This window comes from Chelonoidis abingdonii, chromosome 10 (assembly GCF_003597395.2).
Source record: "Chelonoidis abingdonii isolate Lonesome George chromosome 10, CheloAbing_2.0, whole genome shotgun sequence".
NCBI classification, from domain to species: Eukaryota; Metazoa; Chordata; order Testudines; family Testudinidae; genus Chelonoidis; species Chelonoidis abingdonii.
Window position 1 is genome coordinate 68,835,449 of NC_133778.1, and position 21,958 is coordinate 68,857,406.

The 21,958-nt window shown below is 42.5% G+C and overlaps 1 protein-coding gene across 10 annotated transcripts in view; it reads right to left on the reverse strand.

Annotated features, from left to right (window-relative positions):
* The window catches only part of KALRN (kalirin RhoGEF kinase), an 833,042-nt gene that overhangs the window by 100,654 nt on the left and 710,430 nt on the right, over positions 1-21,958 (reverse strand). For 2 of the 10 annotated variants that reach the window (XM_032777214.2, XM_032777213.2), the window contains exon 1: positions 19,501-19,766. The exons of 6 other annotated variants lie outside the window; for them this stretch is intronic. In XM_032777214.2, coding sequence (XP_032633105.1) covers positions 19,501-19,585 — 85 coding nt within the window. In that variant the 5' untranslated portion in view covers positions 19,586-19,766. Of the gene's footprint in view, positions 1-19,500; positions 19,776-21,958 lie in introns of those variants that run through there. 2 more of the 10 variants (XM_075070294.1, XM_032777211.2) reach the window with 2 other exon arrangements.

A 21,958-nucleotide genomic window follows, 5' to 3' on the forward strand; every position in this document is an offset into this window, starting at 1 on the left:
CACACGGTATCTGGAGGATGAGAGATCGCATTCTCTATAGATTTCAGAGTAGCAGCCATGTTAGTCTGTATCTGTATTTTCCACTGCATGCATCCGATGAAGTGGGCTATAGCCCACGAAAGCTTATGCTCAAATACATGTTAGTCTCTAAGGTGCCACAAGCACTCCGGTTCTTCTTTCTCTATGGATGAATATCTAAAGCTAAGAGTGGGGTAGTACATGCAGTACTTACTTACAAGCTATGAGTGAAGCCAGCCAGAGAGGCTACGACCTGACCTAACACCTATAGAGTTAGAAGTAGCAGCACAGACACCTGCTGTCAGGTGAGCCCACCATACTCTGGTTGTCCCAGTCTCTCTGAAGTGCGCTCACATAGAACACTTACAACACCACCACCTTCCTTAGTGAGGTGTTTTTGCTCACTGGTCTTATCAGTCTTCTTGATAAGCTAGTCTCTTCACAATTCACACCCCACCTACACCACCTGTGTGGTATTTATAGTAGCCATTTTGGAGTTTGACAAGAATTAAAAGTAACAGGTAGAGAGAGCTCATCAAGCAGTTCACTGAATGAGACAATCCCAGCCAGCCTCAATCTAGAGTTGGAGTGCCAGAGGAGCGAGGTGCAACACCAAGGGAAGCCTTACTTATCTCCCCAGCTCTCTACAGAGCACCACAGATCTAGGCACTCTGCCTATAAGAGACAAGCTAACATTTACTAGAGAAATCATCCTGAAGAGTGAAAGAAGTCAGGATGCCATGCATAAGTGTTAAATATATTTTCTGCAAAATCTCAGGCACATTTGTTCCTAAGTTTCCAGAAACCCCAACACATACCAGGCAGAGAGGACACATTGTGAACCAGCTCAGAACACAGCTGCAACAAATATCAGTCAGCTGGCAGACATGGATAGGAGAAGTCTCAGTGCTTAATTGGTAATGAAAGAGGTCCTGGGGCTCAAGCACTTTACCAAAACTATAACTGACACACAAAGCCCAGAGGTGCCGGGGCTCAGTCCTGGGAAAAATTAAGAATTGAGTATTCTTCCCACAAGGCAAGGTAGTTGGGTAAGCAGGTTTCTGGAGAAAACAACAACAACTTTGAATGCTGCTTTGTTTAGTTTCTGTCTGGGAGGGGGGTTCTTTTTTTGTACAAACCAATGTTTAGGTCAAGGCTATTGCACATTTCTCTTTGGCACTTAAAAGTGTTTCAATTTCATGACAAACAATAATTCTGGAAGTTCCATGCTGGGAATAGGGTGACCAGATCACAACACAAATATCAGGACGCACTGGGGTGCTGTCAGCCCTGCCCACAGTCCACCTCTGCTCCTCCCAGGCTCCGCCTCCTCTGCCCAAGGGCACATCCCCTCTCCACTCAACTCCCCGCTCCCCCCCATGCCCTTCCTCATCCCTGGTCCCTTGCTGGCTTGCCGCATCCCTCCTCAGTCCCCCACCCACCCACCCCTCACTTGCCTCTTCACTCTCCGGCCTGCCACTCACCCCTATACAGCACTGACTTCCCCTCTGAAGGGTGGGTGCTCACCTCCCACCCAAGCATCAGCCCTCGCTCCACCCCCATTCCACTCCCTTCCCCAAGCCTCTGTCCTGGCCCCACCTCTTCTCCATTTTCTCCCCTGAGCATGCCACATCCCTGCTCCTCCTCACTCCTTTCTGGAAAGCGAGAAGCACCAAACAGCTGTTAGGCAGCAGGAAGCATGGGCTGGGGGGCAGGGAGAAAGGCAGTGGCAAGGAGCGGGGAACTTGGCTGCAATTTTTCGCAGTGGGTGCTCCCTTCCATTTGTCTCCTTACCTGAATATTGGGACAAATGGTGCCCTGATCATACATGGACTGGGTTGCAGGACAGAGGGTTAAATCTGTGGTCCCCAACCTTTTCATCTGGCTGTGGTGACGGTGGAGCACCTGCCGAAATGCCACCGAATTTCGGCGGCGAAGCCTCTCGATGATGCTGCTTGCCGCTGACAAGTGGTGTCATCGAGAGGTGTCTCTCCCGAAATGCTGCCGAATTTTGGTAGCATTTCGGCAGGTGCTCCACTGCCGGTCAGGACACGGGCCCATTTAGATGCCCCCATGGGTGCCATGGTGCCTGTGGGCCCTGTGTTGGGGACCCCTGGGTTAAATAAATATAGGGACATCTGGTCATCTGGGAAAGAGGGTAGGGTTGCCAACTTTCTAATCACACAAAACTGAACACCCTAGCCCTGCCCCTTCCCCAAGAACACGTCCCCTGTCCTGAGGCCCTGCCCCCCTCTCAGTACATTTCTCCTCCCTCAGTGGCTCACTCTCCTCCACCCTCACTCACTTTCACTGAGCTGGGGTACAGGAGGGAGTGACGGCTCTAACTGGGGGTGCAGGTTCTGGACTGGGGCAGAGGGGAATCAGGGTGTGGGCATGGGGTTCTGGGCAGGGGCAGGAGCATGGACTTACCTCAGGTGGCTTCCAGTTAGCAGCACAGCAGGGCTAAGCCAGGCTTCCTGCTTGTCCCAATTCCGTGCTTTGTCCCGAAAGCAGCCAGCAGTAGGTCTGGCTCCTAGGCAGAAGTACAACAGGTGGCTCTGCGCACTACTTTCACCCGCAGGCACCACATCTGCAGCCCCCATTGGCTGTGGTTCTCCGCCAATGGGAGTGTGGAGCCAGTGCTCAGGGCAGAGGCAGTATGCAGAGCCCTGTGTACGCCCTCTCCACCCTCCCACCTAGGAGCTATACCTGCTGGTTGCTTCTGGAGTGCAGCGCAGAACCAGGACAGGTAGAGTCTAGCCTGCTTTAGTTCTGCAGCACCACCGACTTAATAGCCCAGGTGGCATGCTGACCCGAGCCGCCTGGGTTCCTTTCTTACCACTCATAGCAGCAAAACACCTTTACATTTTTATTTCTGAAATACTATTTGGCAAGAGAAATTTGTGCATGCTCAACATAACTGAATTTATGTTAGGAAACCTCTGTGGAAACCTGAAGTTGTGAAGTAACCTAGAATTTTTGAAAACCACACCTACTGGGTGGGCAGCGGTGGGTGAAGTTGCATTCAAGAAGTAGTGCATCATTTTTGCATATCGCTAATAAAACCATTCACTAGAAATTATAAATATACCCTAGTTCCTTTTAGCATAAATCCCCATAAAATGTTTAAACATCCATATGGAATCAGATTGATCAGCTTCTTAATGTGGAACTAGCTATTTTATCTCTCGGCTATGGATGGCAGGGTAGCAGTCTGTGGAATACCATCTTTTATCCTAGTAGTGGGCACAAAAACAAAATTTGCTACACATACTTTCCAAGCAGCTGTTAATAAAACACAAGGCCTATTCTTCTGCAGGGTGTCAAGGGTCAGCTTCATTCAGCAGCTCCCAAATTGAGCTACAGTAAGAGTTTTTCCACTTTTAATTAAGTGATTCCCCACTGACATGACATCACCACTGAGGCCAATGTTGCCCTAGGCTTAGAGCAGGCCTTTTCTACTGTAGAACGAATCACTTCTCTCCTCCTCCCCCCCAGTAAGCTCAGAGAAAGAGATATCTGACTAGCTTGTTTGCAGCCCAGGAGCTCCGATCTCCTTATCTCAAAGGAAACTGCAGACATGCACCCTGCCCAATTTCTAATGGAAAAAAATAAAAGCCACAATCAGATCATTACTGGGAACCAAACACCCCCCCCCATTTTTACACAAGTTGGGAGAGAATGGTCTATGGTTAGAATGGTGTCACTAACCCTTCCAAGCACACACAGGGTTTACAAGCCTGTTCAGCAACGAGAAGTTCTCCTTTGATGCTCGGAGGCCGTAAAGAACTCACAGCAGAGACTAATTCTTCCGCTACATATTGACCCGTGCAGAATATACTGCTTAAGTCACTTAACAGTGTTACTAAGTAACACTATTAAGATAGGGGGAGAGGGACACAAGTGTATAAAGGGAAATGTGTATGGGGAAAGGGTCCCACTACACTCCTCTACTGAGGTCATAGGAAGCCTCACGTTAAAGAAAAAAAAAATTGGCTACAGCCAGGGCAGAAACCAAATATGATCTATGTACATGTCTAATTGTACAGTTTTTCTATGTCATTGCCTAATCCTAGTCACAGTCAAGCAGATGTTCATGCTGGACTTTTCTCCACTTACTCACTCTTAATATATTATTCAGCTCCGATAGTCCCAAAGACAGAAGGATGGAATAAAAAATAAGTTGCAGATGGTCCTGGGGCTAGAGTGGGCACCATATGACTAACCAGAACTAGTGTAGAGCTGTTTGATGATAAACATGCCCAAAGCCACATTGCGTACTTCTGTGCCTGAGCTCCCAGTGCCAATTCCTAGAAACTACTTCCTCCACCCTCTTGACTTCTAAAATTAACTAAAGAAAAATATATCCTTGTAGCAAGATAATGAAGGTGGGTTAAATGAGGTCTGAATAAGTGTAAATGGTGGTCACCAAGTAAAACCAAGTGGTCACTCAATTACTGGTGTTTTATATTTTACTGTTTGAAAATTACAGAGGAAGACTGGGCAACCAGCTTCAAGAGACACTAATTACCCTCAAAAGGCTGTTAGATTTGCAAGAGGTTTCAATACACTTCTTTCAGAAACTCAGACCATCACCTGATGCCCCCAAATAGTGACAAGGAGAATACAGTATGTCTAGTCTGTCCCTTTGTTTTCATTTAACAGCTCATAAGAGGAGAGAGTAGCTTTGTCTGGCATGAGGAAGACAGGCCCACAGGAGATGTTATCTTTCACCGACTGAAGTATTAATGCTGGATTTGTTAGAGATCAGCAAGAAGGAAAATTTCTCCATTCTGCCCCTTGGGAAAGGGTTTCCCTGGACTGAGAAAAGCCTTTGCAGAACATACTGTGCTCTCAACATTCTGAAGCAATCTACCCACAGACCTTTCAAGACAGTGACCCCAGGCAGTACCTTATTCCAACTGTATGGTTTTGATTTCTAAGGTTGGAACATCCCACTGACAGCTTTCAAAATACAGTAGCCTGTGCCAGTGTTTCTTATGAGTTAGTAATTTGAACGTCAAAATTCAGTTTTGCCTAGATCTTTAGCACTGCATTTTATAATGTGGATCATTTATGTTACATGCCGCACCACTGCATTTTGGAAAGGGGTAGCCACCAGACAATCTTTCAGATTGAGAGGGGGCTCTACCAAGTTACTCACATTTCAAAGCCAAGTTCCAAAACTGAAAAGAGTAACTTGGAATACTTTTTGGGCAGGGGTGAGAGAAGGTCCATGACAGATAATCTTCCACTCTGTAGGCTGCTGGTTTGGGCAGTGGCCTGGGATATCAAAAAACAATTCTGAGCACAGTTTTATCATTCCATATCACTTTGAACCAGGTAAAGCAGGGATCTGAACTCAAGCCTCTCACAAAACCAGGCCAGTGCCCTAACCAGCAGGCTATTGGGTATTTTGGAGTCTCTCTCAACTCAGGTTTCAGTCCAAAACCTGGACATTAACAAACCTATTTTTTGTTTTGCGCAGTTTTGCAAAAAAGGTAGAAGCCTCAAAAACTGCCAGAAAATAGAAGTGTCCTCCTTCTAACCAAAGCTATATGTGAAGTACATAAATGGTGGGCAGTTAGGTACTCTCATAGTGTACAGGCTTCACTTTGAACTGTCATTTTACTGACCTTATTGTCTACTGTGCTGAGGGAGAGAACCATTTGCCAGATATATTCATGTATTTCAAGTCACTTAGAGGGAATACTGTCAATACTCACGTCATGTAACCCAGGACAAACCCAGAATGTTTAAGTGTTATCACTTTATACTAAAGAATTTTGGATGTGAAGTAGGCAGCAGTTACTCAAAGTACAGATTTGAATTAATGTTTGATCATTTCAGATAAACTCACATAAAAATAGGAAGGATCTGAAATACTAGATTTGATTCACTTCAGTGATATTAAACTTTGGTATCATCTTATTTGTCTATTCTACTCATTAAACATATTTGCATTTCTAAGTAACACACATTACTATTGGTAACTAATGGATGTCTTAAAGCAGAGTCCTTAGGCCACAAAAAGCTAATTGTGTTATGCTAAATTGGATCTCAGTGATGTGTGTTATACCCGCTAGGATTAATTAAGCTACTTCTCTTCAAAACATTCTTAGAGTGCATTTAATCAGTGTGTGGTTAAATTATGCCGAGTTCTGCAATACTTGACAGCATCTGACACTGTCCAGTTGGGTCATGATTTTCAGAGGTTCGAGCATTTGTAGATCTTACTGAAGTATGTGGCTGCTCCATGCCTCTAGAAATCAGCATGAACACATATACACCATTTGGTGCACTATGCCACAGCTGTATCTCCAATCCATGATTTTCAACAGGGCCCAATTCTACCACTCTTACTCATGAATAATCTTACTGAACACTATTTTGCAGGAAGTTTTAGCCATTGTTAGCCTCTGGGCTGGGTAACAGTGTTAATGCCATGGCCAGCAGTAAAAAGGTATTTACTGAGCCATGCTAACCTGTATTGCCGTTGAACATGTCTAGCAGTTCGAACATGATTCCTACAGTCAGAAATCCTGACTCCTATTGCCCCAAATTTGCAGTTAGAATTACCAAGTTTCTGAAAACTGGACACCCCCCCACCCAACTTCTTCCCCTTGGGCCTGCCCCGTCATCTTCTCCTCCTTCTCCCCTCCCCCCCGCCCCATCACTTGCTGCCCTCCACCTTCTTCCCCCCACATCCCACAGCTAGTCTCCCTCTGCTCTGAGGCTGGGAGCTGCAGCCTGACTCAGAGTCTGCTCCCTGCCTGCCCACAGATGCAGGTAGGAGGCAGCCCTGTCTGAGCAAGGCCTGGCACAGGTTGATGACCCTCCCACCCACAGTAACGGGACATTTGGTGTCCATTCAGTATGTCTGACCAGATACTGGCAGGTCCCCTTTTTGACCAAACTTTCTGGCAAAAAAACCAGACAGCTGGCAACCTTATTTGCTGTATGAGCTTGGGGAAGTTATTTAACCTGTGTGACTCAGTTCGATAGTAATGTTTAATATCCATTTTACAGATTGTGTGTCATGAGGATTTGATACGCTTCATTGACTCTGCAAAGCTCTGAGATTCTGGATGAGAAAATATGATATAGAACATTATTAGTTACAATATTTTGCAGTTGTGGTGCTCAAACTTATACCGAAACGAAATCTGGATTTTCTCAGTGGCTTCGTCAGTGTCTTACGAGGTGCGCCTCCCTTTTGGGGCCCTAAATCTGCTCCATCCCACTCAACAGGAGTACGGCAAAAGATACTTTGAACTAAATAGAATCTTGCATTGGCAAACAGGAGATCTTTGCTTGAAACTGCATAGAAATCTGTGCTCGTAGCCTCTTGCTAATTGTTGACTCCTTCCTTAGGGCCATTAAATTCACTCCCTGTGGGAGCCATGGTCACACTGCCACTTACATTGTACTATACCTGTACTACAGCAGAGAGTAAGTTGTAAGAAACCTGCCAAGAAAACCAAGAATGTTATTTCCACACCTTCAAACCACCACTAAAAATATCTTGTTGGGTGTTTGAAAATGTCAAGAGTTGCTTTTCAGTGCTTTCCTATGAAAGTTGTTTTGTACACATCACATTGAAAGAAAAAAGTGCATGACAAAGAAAAAGTGAAGCAAAACCTAAAATTTAAGTAATCCTTTCATATAAGAAAATCAATTCAGTTTTATAATTTTTTTAAAATTCTATTTGCAGTTCTAATGCTCACCTTGCTAGGACCTAACCAAGGGGAACTTTTCAGTTACACATGCAGCAATCCAGTTTAATCATTTTTATTAATGGAATTTAACCTCAAAAAGGTCCGAAGCCAGAAGAGTGTGTCATGGTGATTTTGGGGATGGGAGAAAAAAGGGATAAGTTTATAGCAATCCAAAAGAGAATTAATTGGACAAAAAAAAAAAAAAAAAATGGACAATTCACAAGAGAGAGGCATGTATCTCACATTGCTGATTGTGAGAGACCCCTGTCAGTCACAGCTGATATGCTAGTCAGCTGAACCTACTTTAAACCCACAATAAAGGTTGGCATGACTAACTACAGTGACACACAAGCCAGGACAAATCAAAGAGGAACATACATTAGTTTAGGATGCGAAATAAAAAGTTATTTTCCAATTGGAAAGAAATTAGAAGACAAGACATTTTCAATCATATCCTGATAGGATTTTTCTTTACCCACTAAGCTGGTCCTTTTTAAAGAGGACAGAACATTGTTTATAAGGTGTTCTTTACAAAATATTTGACAAGCTTTTGTTGCTTCTCTCTGCTTTACACCATAATAAGAGTGTTTAAATGGTAGTAATGCAATTCTTATGTGGTAGTAACTGGTTTGGCGTATCCACCTAAAAGTGAACTGGATCTTTAAAGGACTACTTATTTTGTGGTGGGAAATCCATTTCTGCAGATTCGTGGGGTATATGATGCCTATTGACTACCAAGATCCTCTCTCTGAAACAGTCAAACTGACTTAAATCACTACCTCCCTATGACTCTCAAGGTGGCTGGTTACATTTGTGTGCTGCAATCTTCTGCAAGAGTTCACTTGCCATGATATAGTCTGATTATGCAAAGGAACTGATAAGACTCTCCTGTGAAGTTTATTGTCTTCCTCAAACTCAGAAGTTGAAAACATTTTGGAAGAGATGACACAAGGTGGACTTCCTAGGCTCCTAATTGTTTACCCCTGCTACCTCTTCTATGTGTTTACTTTATATTTCACTTCTCAGTGCTTGTAATCCTAGAGTTGGAGTCACGTTAAGAGTAGAAAAATAGTCAAGACTTGGCTTGAAAGACAGGGGCGGCTCCAGGCCCCAGCACACCAAGCGCGTGCTTGGGGTGGCAAGCTGTGGGGGGCGCTCTGCCGCTCGCCACGAGGGCAGATTCGGCAGACCTCCCGCAGGCACGGGTCCGCCGAAGCCACGGGACCAGCGGACCCTCCGCAGGCAAGCCACCGAAGGAAGCCTGCCTGCCGTGCTTGGGGCGGCAAAATGCCAAGAGCCGCCCCTATTGAAAGATCTATAACCACCCTCCAAGGAGAAACTGAAAATTAAACACTTCTCTACTGTATTAGGTTGTCCAGTTAGGAGGAGTGCAGTATAGGGCTATGAACATTCCCTACGGCATATTGTTTTCATAGTGCTTTGTCTAGGCTATAAGAATCTCAGTGGAGTTTCCACCACTTCACCTCCAGTCTACAAGGTCAGTGCTAGACTGAATATCAGGAAAGAAACAGATGACTTGGGAAATAATTTCTCTCTCATTAACCCTACTTGGAATATTCAGGACAATTCCTCTCCAGTCTTGAAATGCTTGTAGAAAATTAATACACTCCATTTACTCTGTTCTTTATCAGTGCTCAGCCAGGGTGTACTTATCACAACTAGTTTTTCCCTTAAGAGTCAAGTCTTTCACCTTGAGTCTTGTGGCAAGATAAATAAAAGTCTTGTGATCTCTCATATGCGCTTAAAGTGAAAGGGATGGTTTGGGAGTTTTGCAGGCATGAAAGCAAAATCCATGCATTTTCTTTTAAATCAGCTGAACTGATGAGAGCTGAAAACAATACAGTAACCTAGAGAATTAGGATCAGCACCATGCATTTAGTTTCAGACTTGATAGCACGTGGCTGATCTGTATACAAGTCTCATTATCTTTGTTGTACAGACAAGACTTTCAGATCTCACTTTGTACATCCCCTTTGCCGCATCCCAAATGCAACTGTCTCTCAAAGGATGGGACTGCAAGGTTAGTCTTAAAAGATAGAGATAGCAGGTACATCAGCACCTGCAGTGGCCTCCAGTGATGGAAGGACAACATGTGGCCTTATTACCAATTCAAGTCTATCCAGCAGAGAGTTCTCAGGACATGCAGGAGCAATGAAGTGTTTCATTTGTGAAAACTGAAAGATGGTGCAAGATGAGCGTTTCAGAGGGAAGATGAGCCGAAGAAGCCTTTCTTCAGCGAATAGGACTAAAACTGGCATCTCCAGTGGACTCAGTCTGAGTGTTTTTGAGCAATGCTGGTCCACTGAGACTTTAATACAACTTGTTAGTTGATGTGATCGCTGGGCAAGAGGTCTTGGTCAAATTTTGAATGTCTCAATTCAAAATCTCTTATAAGAGAGAATAATATGGGATTATTTGGTTTTAAGCTTTAAAGAGCTTATAGATACTGTGTAGAGTAACTTGGCTGCGAAAACAAAAATCCAAGAAGCCATTCATCTAATTTAATTATTCATGTTCTAAGACTGTCCACAGACCAGGCACTTCTAATTAAGAGAGACAAGGACACCCACAAAGATTTCAAATGAGAAATGCGTTTCATACCTAGAGAGAAAGGCTTAAGGCAAAGTGTAACAGGGCTAATTGAGACAGGTAGGCAGAGCCATCCTTAGGATTTATGGGCTCCTATGCAGTATTACTAAACTGGTGCCCCTATGCCCGACTTGGGGCACAGCCACTACCCCTGCCTGTTGACCCGAAGAAGACCCCTCCCCCCCCCCCACACACACTGCTGACACACACCAAGCTTTGTATGCAGCAGACAGTGCGACAGCCTGGGCTTGCAGCTCCAGGGGGTAGGGACGAGGCAGGAAAGGATAGAGCCTCATGGTGGCAGAGAGTCACAGTTCCCCACAGAGACCCCCATACCCTCTTCCTCACACAGAATTCGCCACACCAGTGCATTCGGCTCTGTGAATATGGCCCCTGCTGAAGGAGGCTGCAGCATGCCCTGGGCGTGCAGGAGCCAACCCGGTCTTACCTATGGTCCTGGTGGTTCCTCAAATTTTTGGGTGCCCTACATAGGCATGCGTGTACCTAAGAATGACCCTGAAGATAGGATCATGAATTCCTTCTCTCTTGAAATGATTCTTGTATGGATTGTTAAAAAAAGCAGATACTTCAAGGAGGTTATATACTCTGTTTACTGTATGTATCACATTAGAGAGATGTAGGGAAGAGATAAGACGAAAGTTTAACCAACCAGCAAAATCCACTTCACTGTGAGTTATGAGCCCTGAGCTCCCAGGTTACCAGTTTTGATAACATCTGGTCTCTTTTCAATAACCTGTCTGGCATGAACTGCTTTGACTCCAGGTACAATCCTTAGCAGTGTGAGGACGCAGTGACTTTGAAGGGACAAGAGAAAGTTCTATTAGGGACCTAGAAGTTTCCTTAGTGCAGTGGTTCTTAACCTGGGGGTCCACAGACTATGTCTAAAAGGGGTCCGTGAAAGGTGGTTACCACCACAGAGCAGTGGTTTTCAGCCTGTGGTCTGTGGACACCTGGTAGTCTACAGACTATGTTTAAGATTTCCAAAGGGGTTTGCACCTCTACTTGAAATATTTTAGGGGTCTGCAAGTGAAAAAATAAAGAAGTTTGACAACTGTCATAGTGGAACTGGGTCAAAATTTAAAAAGCCACTTTGGTGTGAAAGCACCAGGAACCCTCCAGTGCAAAGGACTGTGCACAAATGAAAGAAATTGCACAGACAGATGGCTAGTACTTCTGAGTCTATAGACGTTCTAAAGTCACAACTGGTAAGCATTCAAGGGCTTTTCCCAGAAAGCCTATTGAGGATTTTAATAGTTTCCTCATATTTGCTATTCAGGAAACGCTAAGAAACTGGACAAACTTGTTAGACATTCTTAATCTTCACTATTGTTTTTGCTGCCATGTTGATTTCAATAGAGCTGTTTTGGACACATATTCCAATATGCTTTACATAACGTAACCATGGTTCAGTTTTAAACAGAAAATAGAGAGTGTTCAAGTCCATAACATTTCCTAATACGAAGAATGTTTTCTTGCAGATCATACCCTTGCTATCATGCAGCAGAAAGGTACTAATTTCCTTAACAATGCTTGACAGTTGACTTTAATGCCTATAACCCCCATACCTTCTAAAAACTGTTTTCCTAAGGAAACCTGCCTTTACCTAATAAAGAGAACTTGTACTAATGCTCTGACATCACTTGTAGTTATGCCAATTTCTCCAACTTCCAGAAAGGCACAATGTTTGAAAGCTTAGTGAAGATCTAAGAGGTGGGTGATGAACAGTCTATCATATATCAGAGTCACTAAAATTGAAGCCAAGGAAAGTCTACTTAGTCTTACACCACACATCTTCGTTAGCAGGAGTCCATTAATTTTTGAGATTAACAAAAGGAGAGAGAAAAATAGGGTAAAGGAGATGCAAGAGGGGAAGACGAAAATGAGCAAAAGACTTGGGCAGAGGAGAGATTAAGAGGAAAAAGGATAGAAGAGGGACAGGATTTTTAAAAAAGAGCCTTCCCCAAAAATTTGGGGTAGACAGGAACACTCAGCTTTTGTTCTCCATATAATAAAAGTAAGTGGGAAGGTCTAACATTCACCTAAGCTTCTTATTTTATGAAATAAAAGGTTTAGAGCAGCCACACACAAGTATGTGACTAGTCATATACAAAGGGTGACTGCTTAAGAAGGGGAAGGGGCAAGCTCTTGATTTCAGATAATCACATCAGCCATTCAAAACAGATCCATGTCTTGCATTAGGTCACTTTCCAGTAGCGATAAGAGTGAAAACTATTTAAGTCATCCATAAGAGGCATGTGGTACAATTACTGCCTATCGTTCTTGTGACACTGCACTCCATAATGTTTTATGGAAATACGCGTATGAGTGTAAATGTGATGTAACTGGAATATGCTTTATGCAAAAGGTCTCTTGTAAAGTATCATTACACAGCTTATAATCTACAGAGTGTGTTCATTCTATTTGTATGCATCATTCTTGTAACTGAAGCTAGAAATATAAAGTATAACTCTAAGGTTCTATTGTAATTATGCAAAGCATGGGCCACTGATGCCAGTTTAGAATCTTGATGGCTCCCATGGACTAGGACAATTGGTTGTACATGGCTGTTTACTTGCAAGTCTTCCTGTGTTCGTGTAAGCCAGCCCAGGAAGAACGGTGGAATCCATCTTAAACCTGGTGCTTTTCCATTGAGAAGGAGGGGGGATGGGAGATCCAGAGAGACAAAAGATTCCCATCTTGTGCCAAAGCTATAAAAACGGGGTGAAAGAGAACAAAGGAGGCGGCAGTCATGAGAAAACCCCTAGTTACCACCTGAGCTGGAACTAACAAGAACTGTACCGGGGAAAGGATTGGGCCCAGACTAGGAAGGGGTCTAGTCTGTGAAAAAATTAACATCTCTAAGGGCATGATATTATCTATAATCAGTTTCTTAATGTATTAGGCTTAGACTTGCATGTTTTTGCTTTATTTTACTTGGTAACTTACTTTGTTCTGTCTGATATTACTTAAATCCTACTTGTTATACTAATAAACAAAAAAATGATTTTATTAAGTAAACCCAAAGTAAGTGATTAATACCGGGGGGGGGCGGGGGGAGCAAACAGCAATGCATCTCTCTCTCTATCAGTGTTAGAGGGCAAACAATTTAGGAGCTTAACCTGTATAAGCTTTATACAGAGTAAAACAAGTTTATTTGGGGTTTGGATCCCATTGGGAACTAGGTGTCTGGGTGCTGGAGATAGGTGACCTGCTGAGCAGTTTTTGGTTAAAGTCTGCAGCTTTAGGGGCATGGCCCAGACCCAGGTCTGTGTTGCAGCAGGCTAGCGTGCCTGGCTTAACAAGACAGGGTTCTGGAGTCCCAAACTGGCAGGGAAAACAGGCTCAGAGGTAGTCTCAGCACATCAGGTGACAGTCCCAAGGGGGTCTCTGTGACCAAACCCCTCACAGTTTGGCCTTACAGCAGGGTTTCAATTAAAAAAAATGTTCAGAGCAAAAGTTTACAATAGGCTGTTTATTTGTAACACAGACTGGTTAGCTGAGAGTTTGGGGAAGTATGCACAATTCTACACACACACTGGCTCCTAGATTCCCAAGTTTAATCAGTGGCCATAAATACCTCTCCCCTACAACTCTCTCCATCTTTCTTTCTGCGATGCAGACATTGCTACAGTCATCCATATCTTTATGACCTGTTAGCTAGGAGAATTAGAACTCAATACACTCTACCTGGGGCTAACATATGACACCCAACTTCATCAGATACAGGAGGTGCCTGGTTTCTGAGTGAGGCAGAGTGTGCAGGTATATTATACCTATGATCTGTATTACTGACAAATTCATCTCCAGGTGAAATTCAAGATGCTAGCTGCTCTCCATAAAACTCCAAGTGACTTACGGCCTGAGACATAGCCTCTTCTTGTCAGACCCACCACATCACATGCATTCAATTAGAATACTTCAGCTCTCTGCTCCAGATTGAAGCTTAAGGGAATGAGAGCCAGGGCATTCTTAGTGGTGGAACTTCACCTCTGAAATTTGCTTCTACAGGAAGGCATCTAAAAGCCTGACCTGACCATATTAAGAACATACTGGAAAACTCCTCTTTGGCCCAGACTTTCCACTAATCAAAAAATTTCTGGCATTTATTTTTTTTCATTTTCTAGGCCCTTTAAAGGGGCTCAGACTCTGGGGGTGCTGGTGCATATACACATTAGAAAATAACTGCTTCTCACCCAAGCCAGAAAAATCCAGCTTATGGGTGGTTTTGCATATTTTTGTTAAATAAATGACATTCCGTCCCCACGGTACCCAGTCTTATGGAAAATTCAGTGATTGTCTCTCCTGCTTATAAGATCATATTCAGAATTCAAGTGTGTGTCACATTGCTTTTACAGTCATAGTGACTGCTAGGAAGTGTCTTATTACTCTGTCTCTTGTGTGTGTAAACAAAAGAACATGGCAAAAATTGTTTCTCAAACTTCACCTGATTAATTTAATTGGCCAGAGGAACTGCATGAGCCTACTGCTCTTTACTATCCTTTTCACGAAGGAAAGCAAATTAGATTGAATTTTTTGCCATGAACCATGTCCCTATATTAGACTTGGTGTTTCTGCACTTGATCACAGAAGTAATCCTGGCCTATTTCCCCTTGAGTTGGGTTAGACTAGAGCACAACTGCAAACGGTACCCAGTGCCAGATCACTTTCCCTGACTGTACATGTGGGTGTAGCTGAGTAGATCAGGAGCCCACCTTACAAAAGCCATGCACAAAAGATACCTTGAACACTACTGTTGTGAAAGACTGCATGAGGGTGACATTCAAGCAGTATTTTTAGACATCTGTCAAGATGACAAAATCCTTTCCAGAATTGCCCTAATACACAAAATCCATGCTTTTCCAAAAGAAATGCTCCATATATGTCACACAGCAAAATTTCATACAGGAATTAAGCCTCAGATTTTTTTTTTTTTTTTTTTTTTTTTTTTTTAATACTGCCCTATTCTCCCCGCTTCCCCCCAGATCAAATTCTCTGCATCATCTCCAAGTTCCATAGCGCGCGCACACACACACACACAAACCCCCACCACATCTTTGCTTAACTCGGATGCATGACCTCTCACTGACAATGGGCTGCAAACTAATCTCAATTTTTTCAAATCAGATTCATGTCAGGAGACACTTTACTGGCATGACAAACTATGCAAGTGTTGCCAAAGTACAAGATATCAGGCATCTGTCACCAGTAAAGGGATCCACCCTCTGAAGTGGGAGAGGTCATTTACAGGGCAGCAGCAAGAACAAATCCAAGTCAAGTTGCCCTGTATCCATGTTATAGGTGAGTCCTCTTTATAGTTATGCACTTTCCACAGTAAGTCTGAGATCAAAGCAAGCTGGAGAAAGGCAGAGAAGTGGCCCTAAAATACAAAGCCTGTCTTTGGCAATGATGAACAAATGAAGTTAAATGGTCAAAGGTCAAGTTACAGCATTAAGGAATTGTCTCCAAGCTTAATGACATGAGCTACTAATATTAGCATGGTGATGTGGTAGTTGATGGCGTGGGCTATCAGACAAGTGCATTTCCACCATCCAATCACCTGTTTTTTTTCCTGAAAAGGCACCAGGACTATTAATTTCTCCCCTTCCTGCCCATGCTCCCTTCACTACTAGGAAGACAACAAGATAAAATAAGTCAGCTAATCAAAAAAAAAAAAAATACACCACACCACTTTTTGTTATTGAACGGGCAAATGAGAATTGCCAATATGGTCAGCTAACATTCCAGAGAAGAAAACAATATCAGTGGTTTCTCTCTCCCAGAGGCATTCCCAGGATAACAAGCAGTGACAGGGAGATACCAATCTCTCTTGGAACCAACACTTTGAAGTCCAAAGCCATGTCAGCTAGCACTAAATTGTTCCGAATCTGCTGCATGTGCTGTGTGTGCCAATAGTGCTTTGGAGAGTTGACTTGTCCTATAGCTTGTTTAATCAGTTTGGTTTTGGTAACAATCCTGCCACCATCTCTGTTCAGTAGGTAACAACTGTCAAACCCTGCAAAGCACATGAACTCAATATACCAAGCTCCAGAGTTATTTACTCATTTGATGATTGGTCTTCCTGTGTTGCTGCAGATCAACAGTCTGTTAAATCATGCTAAAAAAAAAAATCAAGGCAAACTCAACCTGCTGCTTGTTCTGGTTGATTGCCTTTGCAGAATTACAAACCTAACTCAATACCTGCTGAGCAAAGTGCATGCATTGGAAATCCATGCATCATGAATTTAGTAAGCCAATTTATCCTTGAGCCCTTTCATTTACATTTTCCAGTAATTAAAATAAAGGTAATATAAAAAGGGACAGCTGATTTGTACCTGATCAAGAACCATTCCAGCCTTCACCAAAATCCTATATTGAACCAAACTCGTCAAAAAAGGACATGGCTGAAGTGTTTTCCTCACCTTGTTTTTATTTTGCCTGTTTGGAACAGGAAGCACTGAAATACAGTGCCATGGAACAGGCATGGAACCTGCCATGGAACAGGAAGCACTGAAATACAGTACAGCTTTGTTTTTGTAACAACCTGTTAACCAAAACAAGGTCAAGAGTGATTCGGAAAAGTAAAGACCACAGGCCAGCAGACTCCACGATATATTGGAAGCCTTAACTTTGTCCTATCGTGCCTTGGGAAAGTCAGTAGTGCCTACATACCTGTGGCTTTTCCTAAATACCTATACAAAGATTTAGAAAGTGTTGGTTCTGCAGGTTTTGAAGTATGAAACACTGGAACACACCTCTCCCCCAACCACTCAGAAAGTTGGTTGCACTCAACTGCAAGGAGCAGCTGTTCTCAATGTATTTCAATCCCATCCAAACGCAGGAAATGCTGAGTTTCACAATAAAGCCTTAGTATCTCACTGGGCAAAGAGTTCACATCTCATGGACTTTATAGTTCCCAGAGCGTTTCCTATGATATGATAAAATGTATCCTGTCAACTTTGGCCCATTCTCTCCTTAGTGACCTGCATGGTGGGATATTTGCCTTCAGATATTGACACAAACATGAACCTTTTTCCCCCTCTGCAGTAAGTAGCTGTGGCAATCAACCTCTCCTGAACCTTTGGGACAAAGATGGAGGATGACCCACACTGGTAAATTAACCTAGGGAACAGCAAAAGCACTTATTGTTTCTCACTAATAAACCCAATCAATCATCATTGCTCTTACTGAAGGGCTCATTGTATGAGCTGCCAAGTCATTGCACTGAACTCTGCCCAGTTGAACCCTCACACATGCACACATTGATTAAGACCACGGATATCCCTGCTTTATAAGTCAGAAGAAACTCAGCCTCAGAAAGCTAACAATGAGTGCTCACACTGGGCTTCAGCATAGCAAGTGGCTTCCTAGGGTATCCCCTTCCCTTTGTATTCCTAGAGAAAGGCTCCTCTAGGAAGGGGGGAGGGGCGGAAAAAGCAAGCCATAGAAATAACTTTCAGTAAGAGGCATGTCTGAAAAGGAGTATTTTTTACCACAGGCAAGCTAAGGGAAAGCTTCCCCTATGGACATGAATAAAGAAGGTGTATTTGAACAAACATGCCAATTATCAAAGTCCCTTTCCAAATATTAAACTGCCAACTCCTTAAAACACAAGTAACCCAGGTCTCTAAAAGTGTTTTAAAAAGCTACAGCAGACTGTGCCATTTACAGCCTTGAATACGCACTGAATTTGTCTTGCAGCACATGCTTAACCAGCAATTTATTCAGAGCCTTCTCCCTGCAGAAGATATCCCCAAACCAACTGCTTTCCTAAAAACAATGTGTGTATCTGTGTTTACAGACCTTGGCATGAAACAGCCACTTCTTATGGCTTAAGGACTGTACATCCTTGCTACAAGCTGTTCTGATGCAGAACTCAGCTGAGATTGAAGAGGACTGACACTGAGGAGGCATCCAGCAGTTGTGGGGGGAGGGGCAGTAAGAGGAACAGGGAAACTCAAATGAATTAGGTTTTGTTTTCATCAAAACTGCCTGGAGTGTGGAGTGGTTCCTCATGTACGCTCCTATTTTAAAACAGAAAACTAATGAATCTACAAGTGTGGCACTGGAAAAACAGAAAAAGGATACAATGGGTCTTAACCATTGCCATTTTAAGATTACAGAATTATTTTTGTACTAGCCACCTCCCTTTTGCAAGAGTTCTATAGAAGTAGGTGTATGGAATTTCAATAGGCTTCTATCAAAGTTACTTTAAAAAAATTTAATTTGGGTTAGTGTATTTAACCACCAAATAACCACCCAATACAGCTTGAGAGAATATTCTTTCTGTAAATTTGAGTCAACCTATAGAAGGATAATAGTTACGATTGAATGGTTACAAGAACTACTGGAGGGGGAGGAGAATTTCCTCTCTCTGAAATTCTATAGGATGTTTCCATAAAGCAACTACTGTATTTTCCTTCTGAAAACAATAGCAATAACTGCAAGGACAACTTTAGTCTTTACTGCACTGAAGTAGGGATTTATCTATACTTAAATCTCATTTATCAAGAGTAGCTAGTAGTAAATGCATTGGATTTGGTACTTAAGACTGCCTCATGGAAGAGTAATTCCTGCTTTATATTCAGAGGTCAACCTGTAACAAAAAAACCAAGTTGCACAAAAACTACACTCTGTAAGTGGTTTTTATTTTATATAAGAATTTTACTTATTTGGCCCTCCTGATGAAGGGCAGCTGCACTCCTGACAGCACAAATCATGATTTTATTAAAGGCATTTGTCACATGTAAAGATCATCCCCATGATGGGCAAACTGACAAGGAAGACATACAACAATGTTGTGACACCATAGTGGTTAAATAGACCAATTAGAGCCATACACAAATTGAAAAATACACCACTATTTTAATCCTGGTTTCTACATCTAGTAAGCTTTAGCAGGTACAGTGAGCTCTTACAAAAAGGAATGCTACTACATTGCTATCCATTCCAGTCCGTGTGAAAGCTATTTACGTATTTGTTATTAATCTAGTCAGTTTGAAATATCTACTTCTATGCAGAGTAACAAATATCAAAGCCTTGCTCAAGAAGCCATCCTCCCCAGTGCCCCTTTCCCAGCTCAGCTATTATTCTCAAATCTATTTCAAAAGAAAAACACAGTTCAGCAGCTACTGACCTTTGCACGGGAAACAACAGCAACACTTCGAAAAGAACCATCCCAAACACGAAGTGCTGGAATAACTGTGCCTCCCACCTTTCATTCTGTTTCTGTGCTGTTCATAGCAAGTGGCCACCAGTCCCCATAAAAAAAAAAAAAACCACTAGGAAAGTGTAGTATTACCTAACTAAACACCAGGAGTATTGCCTCTACCCTAACATGCAAGCCAACCACCTTGAAAACAGGAGGAGCTACTTAAGGGAGGGCGGGGGTGGAGTCACACCCCCAGCTGCTGGCTGAACTCACATCTCAGACTAGTCTCACCATATTATGCAATATAAAGACGCTGTAGGGGTGAAACTCCTTGGACACACCTTCTATCAAGCGTGCCACTTTGTAACCAAAATATTATACAAGGAATCTTTCCTCTACTAAGAAAACAAATTACAGTCACACCCATAAAGAAATAAAATTAGCATTGCTGAGTACATGCAGTTCACCTCTGGAGAGGCTTTGACTGGATTTCTTCTAGCAGCTGGATGTACTAAGAAAACTACACACATTCCTACTACTTCAATGTAGTTTTCAATCAGGTGGCTTTGGCTACAGATACAAAACACTGTTTAATGATCAACATTGTTCTTAGCAGTCCACACAGGCTGACCGTGAGAGTCTGTGGGAGAAGACTCATAATTCTGTTAATTACACAATCCTGTTTCTAATAGATTATATCTGTCAGAAGTTCCCTGATGCAAGGGCTTCTAGTAATGCTTACACTTAGATTCAAGCCTGTTTATTCTCTAGCCTTAAACTGTGAAATTTCCTCAATTTGGAATGCCTTTCTTTGTTCATTCTCTGAGGCAGCTATTATACAGGATTTATTTTTAAGGGTAGTTTGAAGACCTATGTTACTCTATCTCAGTCAGTTTAGTAGTGGTTTTGCGTTGGAATTGTAAAACAATATGGGACATGCTACATAGAAGATAGCATTGTAAAGGAGTAGATTGTACTAGAATTTTGATAGGGCATTTCATATTGCTTTTGCAATACTTGATAATTGGTGCCAAATCCATTATTTCTGAAACTAGATCTCATAATGGTGGATCTGCCTGGGATGGGGTTAAAACGTGTTCCAAACAGAAAAACTGTTAGGATTGCTGTGGAATGAAAGCACCTGACAATCTGGTTGCCTGTGATCTATTAACAAGGGCTGGTGAGTAAGATCTTCAGTGGAGAATGTGAAGTAGTAGTCACAAAACAAATAAACAAACAAACACCTCTCACCAAAGTTTAACTCCAGTGGGGCTCTATCTGCTACTGAGTTAAACAAGTGTAACTATACTTTTTCTTTCTGATTTAGAAAAATAAACCTTATGGTAAAAAGAAATGAGGATTGACTAGGTTTTAGTTGACACAATGTTGATCTGAGTCATGTTTCTTTCTTTCCAAGTGTTCAGAGGCAAAATTTGTTTTGTGAATGATTTGCACTTGGAATTTCATTTTTTTATAACAATACTTAGGATTTATACAGCAGGTAGATGGGAACAGGATGTCTGACTACTAGTCCCAGGATGTCTGTGTGACCATTAGTGGTCTATAATTCTTACAATTACTTTTTGTATTTTTGCTATGGCAGAGACAGAGCCTGTTAACATTTCTAAGAGGTAATGTACATTAGAAAGCAGTTAGTAACTAGTGAAGAACAAACAGGTGCTGCATTTTGTTTTCCCTGCTGATCTATGGCTTCTCATTTCCTTCATGCTGCATGTTTTGGACCAGGGCTGAGGACTGCCATTACTTTAGTGATTTAAACTAAGGGACAGATGTTTGTTTCATTATGTAGTGGCTGTGAATAATTCACGTTTTGCCAATGCCAGAAAGCCCTCTTTGACACCTTGGGTTAGAGCCACAACACCAGCAAGGTGTACCTTGTTCACAAACTCTGATGTAATGGGGAATGTGCAGGGCTAATTAGTACCACCCCAACAATGCGCAAAGCTTGCCAAACAGAAAGTCTCTGTTTTGGTGAGTTTACAGAGACACCTAGTGTCCAGTTCCTGAATCACAGGGGAAAAAATTTAACCTGTTATTTTGATGGCTCTGACAGCCAGCTTGGGACCTCATCCTGTATTTACTGAAATGAATTCCAGTTTTGCCATTGACTGAAATCAGGGAAGGATTTGATCCATTAACTTGATAAACAGCCCCTTAGAAATGTGTATTGAAGACAAATTGATATGTTACTGAGTGAGTATTGATAGCTCTTGTGGCTTTATTATTAGAGTTTGTCAATATTTGCTGTTTTTCTTATGTGACTCCAGGAACTGGGGCTCTAGATACAAGAAAATCTCAGCTTTCATTTAAAACAAACAAACAAAATGTTTCCATTCCTAATGGTTGCAGAGGAAAGCTTGAAATCATGATTCATGTGTAACCAAACTGCTCAAAAACCAGAAGGCAAATCAAAAGAAACCAA